This window comes from Miniopterus natalensis, chromosome 18 (assembly GCF_054644295.1).
Source record: "Miniopterus natalensis isolate mMinNat1 chromosome 18, mMinNat1.hap1, whole genome shotgun sequence".
Classification (NCBI taxonomy): domain Eukaryota; kingdom Metazoa; phylum Chordata; class Mammalia; order Chiroptera; family Miniopteridae; genus Miniopterus; species Miniopterus natalensis.
This window is the reverse complement of record NC_142098.1, coordinates 39943348-39962939: the sequence shown is the minus strand read 5'-3', so window position 1 is coordinate 39962939 and position 19592 is coordinate 39943348. Positions and strand designations below refer to the sequence as shown.

Sequence of the window (19592 nt, the reverse complement as noted above, 5' to 3'; positions counted from 1 at the left end):
GAGGGCACACTGGCTTTCATCCAGAAGTCAGAGCTCACTGATTATGACTCAACTCCATTAGAGAAGAAACTATGTGGGTGCAATGAATGTGCAGTGAATACTTATAAGCCACTATGACCATGCCTCAGAGAACTCATCCAGGAAAGAAATCCCATGAATGCCATGATTGTAGGAGAGCCCTTCCCAGTAAGTTGAAGCTAGTTACTCAACAGGAACCTTACACAAGGGAGAGATCAGGTGTATGCAATCAATGTCAAAAAGCTTGCATTACAAAGTGCTCATCTATCATCAGAAAACCCATCATAGAGAAGGCAAATCCTATGCATGCAATAAATGTGGGAAAGCTTTTCCTTGGAAGTCAAAACTCACTTTACATCAGAGAACTCATTCAGGAGAGGGACCTTTCAGAGGCAGAGTCTGTGATAAAGCCTTCATGATTAGGACACGTCTCAGTGTACATCAGAGAGTTCACACAGGAGAGGGACCATATGGCTGCAGTGAATGCCCACAAGCTTTCATCCAAAAGTCAGCTCTCACTAATCATAAGAAAACTCATCACGCAATAGGAAAGTCCCATGAATGCAGTGAGTATGGGCAGGTTTTGTCCTCTAAGTCAGCTCTCATTGTACATCAGAGAACCCACTCAGGTGAGAAACCCTTCAAATGCAGTGCATGTGATAAAGCTTTCACGGCTAAACCCTATCTTACCGTACACCAGAGAATTCATACAGGAGAGAAACCATATGAACGCTGTGATTGTAAGAAAGCACTTGCTACTTTGTCAACTCTCATCAGTCACCAGAGAACTCACACAGGAGAGAGGCCCTGTGGATGCGATGAATGTCAAAAAGCTTTCTTTCGGAAGTCAGCTGTTATTAATCATCAGCAAACTCAGCACAGAGGAAACCCCTCTATGCAATGACTGGGGGAATGTGAGACTCATGCAGAATAGAAATGCCATAAATGCTGTGTTTATAACAGACCCTGCTGGAAATCCTGTAGGAAAGAAACCTTAGAGATGAAACGAAAGTTGGAAGTCTTCCATTTGAAGACATCCTCATATTATACCCTAGGGATCTTACCAAAAGAGAAACATCATAAATACAGTGATTGTCAAAATGTTTCATGTGAAAGCCAGAGGCTATGCATTTAGCAGCCAGCACCTATGAATGCAGTGAGATTGGTGGTTACCAGGGCCGGGAGGAAGGGAGAATGGATACTGACGGATTCATGGGTCTCTGGTTTTCTTTTAGAATGTTTTGGATCTGGATAGAGGCGGTGTTTCTATAACGTTTGTGAATGTGGTAACTTTCACTGAACTGCATACTTTGAAATGGTTGATTTGACATTGTGTGAATTTTACATCAATAAAAATACTTTTAAAAAGAATAACACTGCAAGAACCCTGGCACTGAAAATGCAGATAAACATCAACGATTTATGAAAATAATGCTTAGCAAAACAGGTGTAAATATTTTCTTTGACTTAATAGATATAGCTACCAAAATGTTCCAGCTGACATCATTTTTGTTGTTAAGCAAAAATATCCTCACCTGAGGATATTTTTTCCATTGATTTTTTTTTTTAGAAAGGGTAGAAGGGAGGGAAAGGGGGGAAGAGACAGACAGGGATCAAGCCTGCAGTCCAGGTACGTGCTCTTGACCTGGAATCAAACCTGTGACCCTTCAGTGCACGGGCCAGTGCCGTAGCCACTGAGCAGCACCAGCCAGGGCCCAGCTGACATCATATTTAGTGTGGCTTGGTTGGCTGAGCACTGCCTACAGAATGCACCAAGAGGCTGCTGGTTCGATTCCCAGTCAGGGCACATGCCAGGGTTGCAGGCTCGATCCCAGTCGGGGGCGTGCAGGAGGCAGCCGATGGATGTTTCTCCCTGTTCCTTCCTCATTCTCTAAAATCAGTAAAAGCATTTTTAAAAAAGCTGTTCGTTCCTGAGGCACTCCTACCCTGGGAGACCTGCTGCAAGTAGAAATAAAGCATTTTAAAGAACATAAAAATACACAGAATACAAGAAGAAACATCTAGGAAAATCTATGGTCAGTCCTGGGCTGTGGAAGCAAAGAGGGGAGATGGAACTAAACGAATCGAATCGCATCATTACTCAGGAGGACTCAGGAACTGGGGCCGCGCTGCTTTCAGTGATGGTAAGTGGAGCCGCTTTTGTTGAGCATGCTGTGGTGGCCCCAGGGCAGTGAGCTCGGAAGGCAAGGTTGGGAATGGCCTGGGAGGTGGGCAGGCATGCCCAGGGCTCCTAGAGGAATGTGAGGGTAACACTGTGTGGGAGCCTTCCCAGTATCTTGGTGACCCCCTGCCTCAAGCTGAGCTCGTGCCCTTAACAACGAAACATCCGGACTCCGTGCCAGGCATGAATGTGACAGGTCTTATCCCCGTGCCCCCGCGTGGGAGCAGGACCTGGAGATGGGGATCCACTTTGCAGAGCCTCGCGGGACTGTCCAGGCGGAGCTGGGAACACGCTGTCTCTCCCAGGCCCCCGGGACACAGAATTCACTGAAGAGCAAAAGTTTTTCAGGGAAGTTTTTCTCTCAGCTGTGCCGGCTGTTAATTAGCTCACGTCTTAATAACCCCCAGGAACTGCTGGTGCTAATTTGTCTGGGGACTGACATTTACAGCTTCTTCGCAGATGCACCACTGTCCCTTTGCAGAAGGCGTCAGTGCCTTGCAGGTGACGGGGTAATTGCAGTTCTCGGGGGAGATGAGCTCAGGGGACCCCAGGACACATAACTGCGGCTTTTCACAGCACTTTTATACGGATGGCCACAGTCCTGCTGCCAGATCCGGTGACAGGGACCAACCCCGGTGAGTGCTTCATTGTGGCTCAGACTCGGATACGGTTTGGGAGCGTGTCCAAGAGAGAGGGCAGCTGAGGAACTGGCTGGGACAGACGTTTTCTCCTGAGTCCTTGGACAGCTGCGCCTCGGCCCGGGCCCTCTTTCTGGGCTGAAACCCGAGTCACATTAGGGGCTCCACAGCAGGCAGGGGGGAGGCCAGCCTGAGGGAAAGGGTTGCTCTTCTCTTTAAGAGTGGGCATTTGGGTTTCTTTTCTTTTTTAAACAGTATATCTACTTTTATTTATTTAATGTTTTTATTAATTTGAGAGAGAGAAGGAGAGAAACATCAGTGATGAGCGAGCCATTGGTTGGCCGGTCCCTTCTGCCCGCACTGGGGATCGAGCCCGCAGCCCAGGCATGTGCCCCGACCGAGAATCTAGCCGTGAGCTCCTGGCTCGTGGGTCAGCAACCACTGAGCCATGCTGGCCGGGCAGGATGAGGCTTTCTATTGGCCCAACCCATTGAGAACTGGACTCAGAGCACTTGATCAGTGTGATGTCTAGCTGCCCCTGTTCTCTGCGCGCCCATGGTTGTCCTCACGGGTTTCAGAACTTGGGTGGAGCTGGAGAAGCAGACCCTGGTGGGCTTATCACGTTGCGTGCTTTCTTTTTTCATTGAAAGGCACCATTTAAAAGCAATACTTAGTTAAGAGTCCAGCCTGTGGAGCCAGGAGCAGCCTTTTTCAATCCTTAACTCTGCCTCCTACAAGCCGGGGGATGGGACCTCCTGACAGTGGGTCTCAGCTTCCCAACCCGTGAGCCAGCCATAGGAGAACAGAGTCACTCTGAATCCTAGATAGAGGGACTATTAGAGAGGGTGACACTGCCAGCACCCAAGTTTCTAGCATACGGTAGTCATGACGGTCTCTTCTGCCTGATTCTAGAGCCCCGACTTTGCAGCCAGGTAGACATGCAGCTGGCAGCAACTGTCATCAAATTCACCCCATCTCGGTGTGACCAGTGCCTGGTGCAGGGCCAGAGCCTCAGTGCATTTTCACTGTTCACATCCTTATGTTCCTGGTCGCACAAAGCACAGGTTATATAGTCCACGTTGCTTTGTGAGCACAGGTTGTAGGGCACATTTCACTGAGCCTGGAGCAGGGCTGGAATTGGGTGGGAGGTGGTATAGCAGACCCACATAGCGCCTTTCCAGCTCGCCCAGCCCGGATTTGATCCATGACCCGATTGTGTGATTCTCTCTCACATTTTGGAGTCTCTAACCCTGCACTGCCTCAGTGCTGTGGAAAAGGAAGGTGGGCCTGTTGAGTAAGGTCAGTGTGAGAGGTTTGTGTGTGTGTTTTGCAGGAGCTAAGCAATGCTGTCTTTCTTTCTCACAGGAGCCAACATTGTTACTCTACAGAAAATCTCCTCCTGACAGACAAGCAGATGGGTCTTGTTACAATTTGTGCTGAAGGGGAAACATGAGAAGGAAGACATGAGTGGATCACAAAATGCAGAGGTATGGTAGGTAATAAAACTAATTTGCAGGTAGATCTAACTAGCCCCAGATTCTAGCCAGATGTTTGACTTCGCTTCTCCAGGCTCAGTTGCTTTCTTTTCTTTCTTTTTTTAAATGTTTTTTAAAAATTTATTTCAGAGAGAGGAAGGGAGAGGGAGAGAGAGAGAAACATCAATGGTGAGAGAGTCATTGATCGGCTGCCTCCTGCATGCCCCCTACTGGGGATTGAGCCCAAACCCCCGGCATGTGCCCTGACCAGGAATCAAACCACAATCTCTTGGATCATAGGTTGATGCTCAACCGCTGAGCCACGCTGGCCAGACTATGGTGACATTTCTTAATAAAATCTCTGTCCTTGCATGCCTGGGATATGTCTCACATGGCCGTGTATACAATTTTCTTAATGCCATGTTTCCAGTATGATTTTATTCTTGGCCCCTGTTTTATAAGGAAGAATGCTTTCAATTTCTAAACACAAGCAGCATGCTTAATCTTGTATTTATTACTCATTGCCAAAACAACCCTATATTTATTACTGATTACTAACACACATACATTTTGTAAGAATAGGAAGGATATTGTGGAGGACTGCCCACCTGAGATGAAAGGTTATTTCAGGGAACAGAGGAGTAAGACTAGAAATGAGAGGTAGGGGATACAGAATAACTCTTTTCTCCATAGATGGTTGTATTATTTTATTCCTGTGGTATACATGTTAATCTCATAATTTAGAAGAACAATTTAGTAACTTAAAATAAAAATGAAAATTTCTATATATCACCACTAAGTGCTAGAATCCCAAGTACATGTTTCCATGATACCATTTATATCCTTTGTACATGACATGATTTATATTTTATTCATATTAGGTTTTATATATGTATCTCCCATACCAGGCTCTGAGTCCTTAGGAACAAGGATCCAGGTCAATTAATCTTCATGTATCTGAGGACTGACAACCTGTTGTGGCGTACAGATGTTTAAGAACACTCTTTGAAGTTAAAGATAAGGCTTTACCTTGGAGACTGTGTCCTGAATGCGCACACTAAAGGATTTGGGACACAGAGTAAGTAACGGACCATTTTGCATGGCTGTGTGAGCATACACAAAAATGAGACTGGAGGACTACTCTGAGTGGTAATTTTATGCTCACTGATGTGGAGTCCCCTCCCAAGAAAATTAATTTTTTCTCAGAAAGGGGAGTTCTGAGGGCCTGAGTCCCTATCAGAATTGGGAATATTGGAGCAAATCCAGGACTAATCCTGCCACACTGAGTTTTGACTGTGACCTTCAGGCTTTTTTTCTGAACTGCTTTTTTCCTGTAATCCTCTGAGAATGACTTTTGGTGACTTGGTCCTGAAGCTAATTTTCCTGGTGCAGACTGGGATCGGGGTCCTGGGGAATGCCTTTCTTCTCTTGACCTATGCTTCCACATTCTGCCCTGGCCGTGCACTCAGGCCCGTAAACTTGATTTTCACCAACATGGTTGTGGCCAACTTCTTGGTTCTTCTCGTCAAGGGGATCCCCCAGATACTATATATCTGGGGAGTGACACACATCCTGGACAACACTGGGTGTAAACTTGTCTTTTATATCCACAGAGTGGCCCGAGGCCTTTCTCTCTGCACCACTTGCCTCTTGAGCACTTTTCAGGCAATCACCATCAGCTCCAGAACTGCTGGGTGGATGGGGCTCAAAGACAGAGCTTTGAGGAGCACTGGTTCTTCCTGCTTTCTGTGTTGGATCTCCAACCTGTTGATAAACATCTTCATTCCTACAAATTTAGAGGCTCCTTGGCGGAGTCACAATTATAGCAATATACAAAGTCATGGACTGTGCTTTTCTGAAATTCCTTCACCTGTTACTATTACAAGACACATAATTGTAATGACTGTATCAGATGCTGTGTTCATGGGACTTATGATTGGGACCAGCGTTTACATGGTACTTCTTCTCTGTAGACATCACCAGAGAGTGAGGCATGTTCACACCCTCAGAAATGCCCACAGACTTTCCCCTGAGTCAAAAGCCACCCAAACCATCCTGCTTCTAGCAAGCACCTTCATTTTGTTTTACCTCACCAATTCTATTGTTACATTTTATAATGTTGTCTTTTTCACATCTCACACCTGGCTTCCGTACGCTTCCTCCTTTCTGGCAGCATGTTATCCTACACTGAACCCCCTGATATTGCTGCTTCGATATTCCCAAACATCAAGATTCTGCTCTTAAATGGTGAAAAGATCATCCCGAGTTACTAGTGGTCCCATTCATGAGCTTCTCTTCTCTTCTAAGAGTCTAGTTATTCACTGATTCAAACAAGGATATATCTTGTGTACAGAACACAAGACATATGACCGAGATACCGATATTTGTATGACACTGACTTAAACGTGTAGAGGCTTTCAGAAGGCAGACAATCAAATAAACACAATGCTACATAAGTGTTATAATTATTTTGATGCTTTGTGATTTTTTTTCTTTGAAATATTTGATGGAAGCATGGAATGAAGCTGGACAGAAATAATTTCGGGACACATCAGAATTTTTTTTTAATCCCCACTTGAGGATATTTTTTCCATTGCTTTTCAGAGAGAGTGGAAGGGGGGAGGGCAGAAAGAGAGAGAGAGAGAGAGAGAGAAACATCAATGTGAGAGAGACGCATCAATTGGTTGCCTCAATCACGCACCCCGACCAAGGCCGGGGATTGAACCTGCAAGCGAGGTACATGCCCTTGGCTGGAATCGAACTTGGGACCCTTCAGTCCATGGGCTGAAGCTCTAGCCACTAAGCCAAACGGGCTAGGGTCACATCAGAATTTGTAATGGCTTATTAGGGTAATTATTAAATTGGATGCAGTATTGTATATAAGTAAACAGTAATGGCTTTGTGTGCCAATAACAACTATAACTCATGGGAAGCAGTTTAATTACTGTTGACTTAGGGTATTTACTTGTAAAATTAATAGATTGTCTCCTATTAGATTATTGTGTGAAAGTAAACGAGAGAATAAGGTAGGACTTCCAAAATAGCATATTGAGTGCCTCTGTAAATCTGCTCTTCCATAAAAGCAACATAAATACTGGCAAAATTTTCAAAGTCAACTTTTTTTACACCTCCAGAAAGTAACCAAAAGCTTATAACACTCTGAAGAGCATTTAGTCATGAAAAAGTAAAAACTGTGGAGGATATATAGTTTTCACTATTTACTCCCATCCCTCTCTCCTTAGCTCTGCACTCTCCATGGAAAAATGGCAGCCTTACAACTACAGTAGCCACAAAAACCATTTGTCAAAAACTATCAGTTTTAATTTTTTAACCTTGCAGTAGCTTAAAGCTATAGCATGAACTGGTGAAAATACTAGGCCAGCCAAAAATTTTAAAAGGAATATCTGAAGAGCAAGATGTTCACAAGGAGCTATTAAACACGCTGACATATTCCTAAGGATCTAGAAGGCCACACACATACACAGGGATTTGTACCTGCTAAGGAAATACCTGAAGGGCATCAATAATTCGCCTTTTGGTGAAATCCTTCTTCAGGAACAGACGGCTAAAGCAGATTTGTAAAGCACCTGATCATTGAAGTAGGGCCTCAACACATACACAACATAACCCTTGGCAAAGGGTAGAAGACTTACCGACTCAAGGTGACTAAGACAATTTCTGATCAACTAACCAAGAAGAGTTGTCAGTGACCACACATTACAGGAAAACAAAATGTAAAGAATTAGTCCAGGAATGTTACTAACTGCAATAACACAAGAGCAATAGCAACAAACCCTGAGGAGAGGGGGAATCTGATACCCAACACAGTAACATTATAATGTCTGAAATATCTAGCCCCAACAAAAATTTGTGATACATACAGAATCAGAAAAGTTTGGCTCATAGGAAAAAAAGCGGTTCATAGAAACTGTCCTTTAGGGGTCATGTATGTCAGGCTTACTACACAAATACTTTAAATCAGCTATTATGAATATGTTCAAGGAACTAAAATAAGTTATCTTTAAGGAAATAAAAGAAAGTATGATGTTTCACCAAAGGAACTTGTTGCAGGTGTCAACCTTATTACATTCATTGCCTGGTTGGTACCCTCTGAGCTTGTTTGTGGGGATTTTTGAGGCAGTGGGAAAATACAAGGTTTTAAAAATGTACAATACAATGAAACAAAAACTATTAGAATTAATAAGTTTATCCAGTGTGCTTGGTATCCTATCAATATATAAGTCAACTGGTTTTCAACCACCAACAAAGAGTGAAACAATGAAATTATAAAATACCAATTACAAGCACATTGAAAATATCAAGTATAATGAAATGAATCTAATAAAAATTTACTAGATTTTTTATGAGAAACATCAACTTTATTCAGAGACATTAAAGAAGATCTAAATAACTGGAGCGATACACAGTGTTCATGGATTTTAAGACTTCATATTGTAAAGCTGTCGTTATGCAAAATGACTTATAGATTCAGTGCATCCTATTAACAAATTCCAGCCACTTTTTTTTCCCTGGCATAAGCTGGCAAGGTAAGTTAAAATTTATTCGCAAATATAAAGGGCGAAAAGAACCAAGATACTCTTGTATTAAAAGAATATGGTCAAGGTCTTGCTTTGTTGGCCTAGAAATAAAGAACAGATCAATTAAGCAGAACATTTTAGATCAGAGCCAGAGAGAGATGGACAGCTGACTTACAACAGAGATGCCACTACCAAGCGGTCGATAAGAGCCTGACATTCAATTATTCTGATGGGATAATTATGCCCAGGGAAAAAGCTGACCTCTCCTTAACAATAGTCACAGAAACAAGTGCCTGGGCGGGTTGTGACTCTTCAGGATACACAGAATCTTTTTTTTTAATTTTATGTATCTCAGTTTATCTTGTAACACAAGACGCAGGTAATCTTTTCTCATCGTGCACTGAGGTTACCATAATTCTTGCCGCCGCCCCCTTAAACCCTGTCTCTCAAAACGAAGCACACATGCACACGCGCTCCTCCTACCACCTCTGCTCCACACCCAGTTCTAGTCTCCTAATCCTCATTTTTTTCCCCAACGGGTTACCGGTATTTTCCCTGGAAACGTTTCCCAACTCTGCTCCCAGCCCTTCCGTTATTGTACGGACCCGAACGTTTCCAATATGGCCGCGTCCGTCCTGCAGTTTTCAAAAGCGCTAGGAGACAGCGTGGGCGCGGCCATTTTCTGCCGAGGCCTGAGCTGTGATTGGTTTACCTCTCTGGTCCGGTCAAAAGACTTCGGCCGAAGAGTAGTGAAATGCTTATTAAGCATGCGCGCCGGTGTGCAAGTAGAAGAACCGAAGGAGAGAGGTCTTGGAAGTGAAGAGAAAGTATCGGTTGAGCCTGTTCTTTTTCGGCCCGGTCGGTCGGCGGAATCCGGTCGCCTGGATTGGCTATCTGGCTCTCCGTACGGAGCTCAATCCAAGATGGCGGCGCCCTACTGATGATAGCTGCTCTCCACCTAGCTTAATGCAACGGTGCGCCGCCATCTTGCCCAGAGTGCATTTCCCACCGGGACCGCGGTCGACGCTGGTAGGTAGGTCGCTTGCTTCCAGAGTTCTACAGAGTCTGCGTAATAATAGGACGGAGCGCGGACCGGCCGAGCGGGGGAAGGGAAGCGGAAGTGGCGTGTGGAGCTCGGCTTCCCCAGGTGAGGTCGCTGTTCCCGCTTGAAGTCGCGGAGGATTTCCGCGGGCGTCTGGGCAAGCCCGCGCCGCAGGAACTCCGCGACGTGCGATGGGGCTGGTGGCGGGCATTCGGGGGCGCGGGTGGGCGTGGGGTGCTCTTTAAGGCGGTCTCGTAAGCCTTGGGGTCGCAGGGGGCGGCTGGCCCGGCATCAGTTTTAGGGCAGCGGGCTGACGAGAGGACCTTCCCGAGGACAGTGACAGGTCGGCCGCGGGCGGTGCAGAGAGACCTCGGGACAGTCACTGAGCCGGGGGCCCGGCGCGTGTGGTCGACGAGGGTGGCGGTGGGGGTCGGTCACCTAGGATTCTCGCGAGGGGCCGGGTCCGTGGGGACTGCGGTGTGCGGGCAGCTGCGGGAGCAGTGCGGGGGCCCGCGGGGCGGGTTGCGGGGGTGGGGCGGGGGGAGGCCCCCGGTGGGCGGGCGTTCGGGCGCCGTGCGAAATTCGGGGGTGCTGTGTCCCAGCGTTTTATACCGGAGACCCTCAAGCAAACGGAAGAGTCGACAGGGCAGCAGAGTGGCCACCTTTAGACCCGCCCTTTAGATCCGCGAATTGTGGCGATAGGGCCGCAAATTCTTCAGTGTGTCAGCCGCTGGCCGCACGTGTGTTCAGGTGCTTGGCGTCACGCTAGTTCTTGCGCGTCGCGTCGACTCTGCTGCTTGTCTGTGTGAGCGCGGGTGAGGTCCCGAGTTAAGTCGCAGTTTCCCCACTGGAGCAAATGATACCCCGGGAGCCCGACCTGCAGGACCTCGGCTAACCCTGGTTTCCTCGCAAAGGCCCATTTCTAAAGAACGTCAAACTGAGGATTAGTGTTGCAACACGTGAATTTGGGGCACACAATAGTAAGTCTGTTATTACAGGTAGGTACTTGACAAAAAGCTACCCAAATATATACCTTTAAAATGGGAGTTTTTCTATTTGAAATAATTCTATTAACATTTTTATTATATATATTACAAATATTTTCTATCTGAGTTTATGCTTGATATTAAAAAGAGATCTCTAATTTTTTTTATCACAATATTATTATATGCTTGTCATCAGTAAAAAGAGAATAAAAATCACCTTCAATTTATTAACTGTTAGCCACCTGTAATGGTTTGAAATATATTTTTAAACTGAATTATATATTATGGGTTTTTAAAAATTGACTTTAGAGAGGGGGAGGAAGGGAGTGAGAGAGAAACATCAATGTAAGAGAGATACATAGATCACTTGCCTCCTGCACATGCCCCGAATGGGGATTGAACCCACAACCTAGGTATGTGCCCTAACTAGGAATTGAACCGGCATCCTTCTGGTGCAAGGGCTGATGTTCCAAACAACTCTATTAACTTATTTTTATTATATATATTATATACTCTCTATATGAGTTTATGCTTGATATTAAATAGAGATCTCTAATTTTTTTATTAGAGCAATGCTGACTAAGGCTGAATATTTTTTTTATAACTTATAAAAATAGGTCAGATTAAATGCATATTTCAAAGGCTTCTGATTTAGTTTTACCAAACGTACCCAATAACGTGCCATTACATAACGCTTCCACATACAGTGTGTCAGGTTTTTCTACATCTTTAGCGACAGTCGGTATATTATCCTTCTGTTTGTTTCTAAAATGATAGCCCAATTTTGGCTTGTTGACCGTCTTATGGGTATTAAAGGCATCTCACTGTGGTCCCCGTATATACTGCTCTCATTACTAACATGGTTGGTCATTTTTTTTATGTGTTCATCGGCCAATTTTAAACCTGAGAAATTTGTTTTTTACTGATTTTTAGAAAATGGTCACATATTTGGAATGGTAGTCTTTTGTTACTTATTTTGTATTAAACAGTTGGCTGCCCTTCATCCCCAGCTCTTGGGAGGTAGCCTCTAAATTGTGGGAATGTTCCGAGTGATAGGAGTATCTATGTTATTCATAATGGGCCCTGATAGTTTGTGCTAACGGGGTGACGTGGTGGGTGTGTGGATAGTTTATGTTGGTAAGATGACTCAGGATGGGGCTGATTATGCCAAAAACACCAATCACGGTGATTAGAGGGTTGGGGCTCTGAGCCAGGTAATATCAGTTCAACCTCCAGGACGGTAGGGGTGGCTGGAGGATGAGTCTCATGGGCAGTGATTATTTAATTGTGTTTACCTAATGAAACTCTTATTAAAAACTATAGACATTTGAAGCTCAAGTGAGCTTCTTTGGTTGGCAGTACCCTGCATATTGTTACACACAGATATGCTGGATGAGAAATGTGCCCTGACAACAAGGGGAAAAGACCGTGGAAGCTTCTGGTTTGGAATCCTTGCAAACCTTAACTCTACTTGTGTTTCTCAATTAGACTGGTAATGATCTGTATCCTTTTGCTATAAGAAAACTGTAATGTTTCCCTGGCCAGTGTGGCTCAGTGGATATGGTTTCCTAATATTTTATTTAGGGTTTTTGTAGCCAAGTTCACAAATGAGATTGGCCTATAAATTTCTTTCTCATATTGTCCTTAAAATCTAGGTCTGTTTTCTTAAGTTCTTTTGCTTCTTTGCATGTCTGGTAACTTTTAAAAATATTTTTTTTAAATTGATTTTTGAGAGAGAGAGACTAAAGGACAGACAGAGACAGACATTGACTTGTTGTTGCACTTTTTTATGCATTCATTGGTTGCTTCTTGTATATGCTCTGACGAGAGATCGAACCTGCAACCTTGGCGTATTGGGACAACACTCCAACTGAGCTTTCTGGCCAGGGCTGGCATGTCTGGTAATTTTTGATTGGATATCAGATATTGTCAGTTTTACATTGTTGTTTGTGGGATTTCCTCTTTTTTTTTTTAACTGCTTTTGAGCTTAGCTCTGGGTCATAGTTAAGTTACTTTGAAACTGTTTGATTCTTTCTTTTTTGAATTTTTATGAGTTTATTTCAGCCAAATGATGACATATGCCAGGGAGCAAGATCATTGCTCCTGTGAAGAACATTTTTGCAGCTCAGTTTGATTCTTTGGAGGCTTTCTTTTAGCTTTGTTAGGCGAGGCCAAAACAGCCTTTTGTTTAGGGTTACTTTGTCCCTGGTACTGAGGCAATACTCTGCTGAGAGCTCTATTTATAGCCCCTGTGTATTAGGAGGTCTTTTCACCCTGACTAGTGAGAACACAGACTATTCCTGATCTTGTGTGAGCTCCAGGAATTGTTATGCCTGCTCCTTTCTGGTAGCCTTGGTCGTTTCCTCACAGTTAATTAGTAGTTATCCAGAGACTTAAGGGAATCCTCTGCTCATCTCAAGAATGAGTTTTTGTTTCTCTCTCTCTCCCTCCCTCCTTTTCTCTCTCCCCCTCCTTTTTTCTCTCCCTCCCCCTTCCTCCATTCCTTCTTTCCTTCCTCTCTCAGCCCCTCTTTCCCTCTCTCTCTGTCCTAATGTACTGCCTGGCAAACTTACCATCTTTGCTTTCTCAGACTTTGAATTCTGTGTCATTAACTCAGCAAGACTGCCAGACTTTGGGGGGGGGGGTTGTTACTTCTCCCTATGTTATGGCCTGGAAAATCTCTCCAGGTATTGAGCTGCAGCAAGGGTCTTACCTTGTTTTTGTTTTTTCTTTTCTCTGCTTTCTGTGTCTGAAAATAGTTGTTCTAGATATTTTCCCAATTTTTAAAAGTTGGTTAAGATGAAGGATGATTCTTGTTATTCACCCTGGAATCAGAGGATTTATTGATTATAAGGGTTTGTGCTTTATCCTTGCTCCATGAGTTACTAGTTGTGTGGCTTTCAGCTAGATGCTTGACCTTTTCTTTCTTGGTTTTCTCTGAAGTGGAATAATTATAGTCTGTACCTCAGAGGGTTGTTGTGAGGGTTAAGTGAGAAAATGTACTAAAAACAGTTCCTTGCTTATGTAGGAACTTGCTTTTATTATTATTTTTACGCCAAACAAATCTTTCCTTGACTACATAGATGCTGGCTTCCTAGAATGAGGCAGCTTGTGTAAACGAAAAAAAGATCTTAAGTCCAGAAATTATTCCTTGTGGAGGCTACCCTGGATAAAACACCAGTATCAGGATTTCAGGAAAGATACTAAAAGTGGTGGCCATATCCTGAAAGCTGCTGAAATGACTAAGTCCCAGGTGAGCTTGTTATTTTCCAATTTGTTATCTAGTAGATTTTTGGAAGTTTATAAAAATATGTACAATCAAAGAGAACAATATATTTAGACACCTTGTGGCTGGGAGAGACATGCTTGATTGGGAGACGGAATAAATGATTCAGAGTAGCCATCAGGAAGGGAGATTTATCTGCATGTCTTAGGGTCCTGCAAAGTCCTAATAATTAGAACGTTGCCCCATAAGCAGCAGGATCCAGAACTGATTTGCAAACTTTCCTGTGGTAATACTGAAAACCGTTACAAAAGAATAAAAACATGTTACAGGATTTCCTTTGTATATTTGGAGGAAGCACATGTATTCCTTGAGATCAGTAAATATTTCCTGAACATTGTGAAGAAATGTCTTTGATGGGTCTTCCTCTTCCATTTTTCTCATCTAGATTGTAGACCCCGTGAACAGTCATCTTCCTAAGGAAATATGGGAGATAAAAAAGGCACAGCTAGAAAAGTTTTTAAATCTCTTATTACCTATCAAAAGTAGGTAATAATAGAACTTACATAAGGGTTGTTGTATAGGTCATTGTGTTAATATTTGTAAAATGTTTAGAATGATGCACAGCACATAGAACTCTATGTTTGTTTGTGAGTATCATGATTTAATATGTAGCACAGTTTCTAATAGGCAGTTCTGAGCATAACGTCCTCAGATGTTCACTTTTGTATGTGAACGACACTGCAGCGACTACCGAGTGTCTGCAGGAAATGTGTATACTTGCTCCAAGATCAGTTTCTGCCTGTTATCTAAGCACCTGTTCTCATCAGCTTCTTCTCCTGTCTCACTGAATTATTTGCAGTTCTTTGAACCCAAATAGATCAGAAGCTGTATGACATGGGACCATGCTTTATTTCTGGTTTTAATTGCAAAACATGTAGTAAGTAACATTCAACGCCCCTAAGGTGGGTTTCAGATGATTTTTAGGTAATTAAACGTTTTAACGTTTTATGTTGGGGAAATGAATGAATGAAGAAGTGAATGAAGAATGCAGAAAGGGAGGGTAGTTTTTAATGAATTTAGCTCAGAAGTGTAAATCAAAACTAGAATAGAGAGAAACATTTATGAATTTTCATAGTATAAGTAATCAGAATGTCCTAAAGTTATTTTACATTTTATTTTATTATGTTAACTCCAAACTAAAAAGGATTGTGTTATAACAGGGCATATTGTCATTCAGTGATGTGGCTGTACATTTCACCTGGGAAGAGTGGCAGCTACTAGACACTGCTCAGAAGAATCTCTACCGGGATGTGATGTTGGAAAATCATAGCAATCTAATGTCATTGGGTAAAGACAACTTTTCGAAATATCTCATCATAAGCCTATTAATTGCCTATTTTTTTTTCTATTGCTACAATTTATGGGTACTCTGATATTCTCAGTGATTTTGAACTTGGACTTATATAGAACTTATTTTAAAATGTAACTTATTTTTTTTATGATCAGATAGTGACAATACTTTTATTTCCAAATGAAAAGTTTCTGTTTTGCTGATATTTATACATTCTCTGAAATAGGACTTTTCCTCACAGGCCCTAATACAGCTCATGTTCTCTGTGATTACTCTTTGACAGGTTATCAAGCTACTAAGTCAGAAGCAATGGTCTACTTGGAAAAAGGAGATCGAGGAATAGTAGAGAGGGAATTTCCAAGTCATTTTAGACCAGGTGAGTGAAACCAAAGCAATGGGACTTAGTGGAAGCAAAGTAATAGTTGGTATGGTACCCTTGTTATTTTAATTTTTTTTCTCATAATCTCTGAATCTTTAGGTTACTTAGAGTGAGTGAAAAGGGGTCTTTTGTATGAATGTTGCCTGCTTCTCTTACCGCCCTTCCATATATGACTCTTTCTTTCTAGCCACCTAGGAGGTGTACCTCCTTTTATCTGCCCTGGGTGAGATCTTTGCCTATTTCATCTGGTCTTTCCTTATTTGTTTAGTGTTCTATTGAAGCTTTAGACACAACCAGCCTCCTCCACCCCTTATACATATTCACATACCTCTTATATTACACTTTCAAATATTCCTAGATTTGTTGCAAAGTTTGATGATACCCATGTTTTTCAGAGCATTACCTGTTACTGTTTCTTTTATTGAATGCCTCAGACTTATATTGTGCACCTGCTATATCACTTTCTTCATTCTCTTTGAATATTGACTTGAGATTTCATCACCCTCCATTTTATGATAACGGGTAGAATTCATTGTTTGTTTGGTTTTTCCCTAGAAGTAATGTGGCAAGTTTATGATTGGTATCAGGAAGACATTGAGAAGGATGAACCTATGGAGACAGATCATGAAAACTATGCATTGGGGAAAATATTTTCTCTTAGCAAAAACTTTGTTCCATTTATAGAAAAACCCTATAAGTGTATCGCAAGAGAAGTAACTTTGAAACAAAATTCAGATTCAAATTTTCAGAGTAAAAACTATGCAGACATGAGCTCTCATGAGTTAAGTGGTTCTGGGAAATCATTTTTCCATACTCTACATGAAAACTCTCACATTCATGCTCAGTACTATGAACCAAATTTACATTTGGAGGTTTTCAGCCTTGTGACAAATCCTAAAAGACATCGCAGAATTCACACAGAAGGGAAACATGAATGTAGTGAATGTCCAAAATCTTTCAGGTATAAGTCAAAGCTCATAATACACCAGAGAACTCATACAGGAGAGAAACCCTATAAATGCAGAGAATGTGGAAAAGCTTACAGTGAGAAAACAAAGCTCAGATTACATTGCAAAATGCACACAGGAGAGAAACCTTTTGAGTGTAGTGATTGTGGGAAAGGTTTTATGCAGAAGTCAAACTTGATTATCCATCAACGAACTCATACAGGAGATAAGCCCTATGGATGTAGAGAATGTGGAAAGGGCTTCTGTAGTAAGTCTCAGCTTGTTGTTCACCAGCGAATTCATACAAGAGAAAAATCCTATGAGTGCAGGGAATGTGGAAAAGCCTTCAATAAAAACTCACACCTCATAACACATCAGAGAATTCACACAGGAGAGAAACGTTATGAATGCTGTGAATGTGGAAAAGCTTTTGTGTATGCATCACAGCTCATTGTACATGAGAGAAATCATACAGGAAGAAAACCTTATGAATGCAAGGAATGTGGGAAATCTTTTAACAAAAAGTCACACCTTGTAAGACATCAGAGAATCCATACGGGAGAGAAGCCATATGAATGCAGTGAATGTGGAAAAGCTTTTATAGACAACTCACATCTTATTGTTCATCGAAGGACTCATACAGGAGAGAGGCCTTATGAATGCAGGGAATGTAGGAAAGCCTTCAATAAAAAGTCATCCCTCATAACTCATCAGAGAATTCATACAGGAGAGAAGCCTTATGAATGCAGTGAATGTAGAAAAGCTTTTATAGACAAGTCACATCTCATTGTTCATCAGAGAACTCATACAGGGGAGAAGCCCTATGAATGCAGTGAATGTGGAAAAGCTTTTATAGACAACTCTCAGCTTATTGTTCATCAAAGAACTCATACAGGAGAGAAGCCTTTTGAATGCAGGGAATGTAGGAAAGCCTTTAGTTATAAGTCATCCTTCATAGCACATCAAAGAATTCATACAGGAGAGAGGCCTTATGCATGCAGTGAGTGTAGAAAAGCTTTTATATACAAGTCACATCTCATTGTCCATCAGAGAACTCATACAGGAGAGAAACCCTATGAATGCAGTGAATGTGGAAAAGCTTTTGTACGAAAGGCAGTGCTCGTTGTACATCAGAGAACGCATACAAGAGAGAAACCCTTTGCTTGTCTTGAATGCCAAAAAGCCTTTAGCAGTATGGCAATGCTCAGTACACATCAGTTGATTCATACGGGAGAGAAACCACATAGGTGCAATGAATGTGGAAAAGCTTTCCGCCAAAAAAGCCATCTTATTATCCATCAACGATGCCATACTGGTGAGAAACCGTATGGATGCATTTCATCTGGTCAAATCTTCAGCTAGAAGTCACAGCTCATTAGACATCAGAGATGTCACACAGAGAAACCATATCAATGTACTCAGTGTGAGAAAGCCTTTTTTGTGAAATCATACCTCAGTGTCCATCAGAGAAATCCTGCAGGGGAAAAAATCAATGTAATGAATGTGGGAATACTTTCTCTGCCAAGTTCTTTCTCACGTAACATGAAGAAATTCATACAGAAAAGAAATCTAAGAAACACATTAAGTGCTGGAAAGATGTTAGTGATGTATCAAATCTCACCGAATACAAGAGAATTCACACGAGACACTATGAATGTGGTGAAAGGATATTTTTCTGTTATTTTTGACCTTAGTAAGTTTCAGAAAACTTACCCAGGAGAGAAATCTTTTAAATGCAGTGAATATAGGAAAATTATCTGCCACCAACTTCGCCTCATATTTCATTAGAGAAAGGCAATGTGAATGAGTTGAAAAGTCAAAATCATTTCTTGAAAAATCCAATTATATATCACACAAATGAAATCTTTTGAGTGTACAAAAGGTTTTTGATAGGTCATAAAATTTTGAGTTTTCACAGGAAATATCTAATGGATGTTATGAATCCTGGAATACTTTCCATACAAATGAGTTTTCATACCAAAGAATGCAGATGACTGAAGACTTGTGATAAGGGATGCTTCTGGCATTAAGTCCAAACTTACTGTGCATCAGATAATATTTATTAAGGAGAATTAGTATAGTGTAATGATGGCAGAAAATATTGTTTACACATAACTTTATAATAAAAATTCTAATTCTTTCACATTATTATGTATTTATAGAAAATGTACCACAAAGTAGTCAGTTTTGAAGGGCAGGTAACTTTAGCATGCAAAATAACACTTTGTTTATGTTTGGATATATTATATAGTCAAAGCAGTAAATTAAGAAAGTTTGCGGATGTATGTATTTGCTTTATTTCTGAGTATTTTTGTAGAACACATATATACTCATTTCCAGGTTTCTCAAGATAAAGTTGTGTACCGCAAAATTATTGTTCCAGTTTGTATAGTATCCACCAAAAATTGTCAGCATGGTAAATTTTTGTATATCATACAAATTGCAAGGGAAGTAATTAGGCTTAAGATTGAAGACGACTAACATAGTACCATACACATATATACTTACTGTTTACTGGTATATGTAAATAGAACTGGTATTTCTTTTCAGCCCTTTGGAATAATAAATTTTTAAAAACAAATTGTCATTTGATTATCACTCAGAAACTATAAAAGGAAAGAACTAAGAGATTCTCTAGTCCCAAAGTTAGATTCACACTTCACTGGAGAAAGGTGGCTGTGCAGCTTGCCAGTGGCAAAGTAACTTGAATGGGGAGCAGCCTACAAGTGGCAGAGCTCACAGAAGGGCTCCAACATGTCACACTCCATCCACAAAATATGTCCCACTGATGGTGGAGAAGCTCACCGAAG

General features: G+C 41.9%; 3 protein-coding genes across 6 annotated transcripts; all 3 read left to right on the top strand.

Annotated features, from left to right (window-relative positions):
* Positions 1-60: 60 nt before the first annotated feature.
* Positions 61-1392, top strand: LOC107540448 (uncharacterized). The gene has a single exon (XM_016217218.2). The coding sequence runs from the start codon at positions 242-244 to the stop codon at positions 920-922; it is 681 nt and encodes a 226-aa protein (XP_016072704.2). The 5' UTR covers positions 61-241; the 3' UTR covers positions 923-1392.
* Positions 1393-1493: 101 nt separating this feature from the next.
* LOC107540447 (vomeronasal type-1 receptor 4-like) lies at positions 1494-6669 on the top strand. Of its 4 annotated transcripts, none has more exons than XM_016217216.2 (3): positions 1494-2162; positions 4204-4325; positions 5222-6669. In XM_016217216.2, the coding sequence occupies exon 3, from the start codon at positions 5661-5663 to the stop codon at positions 6555-6557; it is 897 nt and encodes a 298-aa protein (XP_016072702.2). In that variant the 5' UTR covers positions 1494-2162; positions 4204-4325; positions 5222-5660; the 3' UTR covers positions 6558-6669. The 4 variants fall into 4 exon arrangements, with proteins under 4 accessions (XP_016072702.2, XP_087683031.1, XP_016072701.2 ...); XM_087826905.1 differs by having other exon boundaries at positions 2382-4325; XM_016217215.2 differs by having other exon boundaries at positions 1494-2835.
* Positions 6670-10487: 3818 nt separating this feature from the next.
* LOC107540437 (uncharacterized) lies at positions 10488-19363 on the top strand. Its single transcript, XM_016217198.2, has 5 exons — positions 10488-12381; positions 13963-14132; positions 15326-15452; positions 15740-15832; positions 16391-19363. The coding sequence occupies exons 2-5, from the start codon at positions 14118-14120 to the stop codon at positions 18142-18144; spliced, it is 1989 nt and encodes a 662-aa protein (XP_016072684.2). The 5' UTR covers positions 10488-12381; positions 13963-14117; the 3' UTR covers positions 18145-19363.
* The last annotated feature ends 229 nt before the right edge of the window (positions 19364-19592 follow it).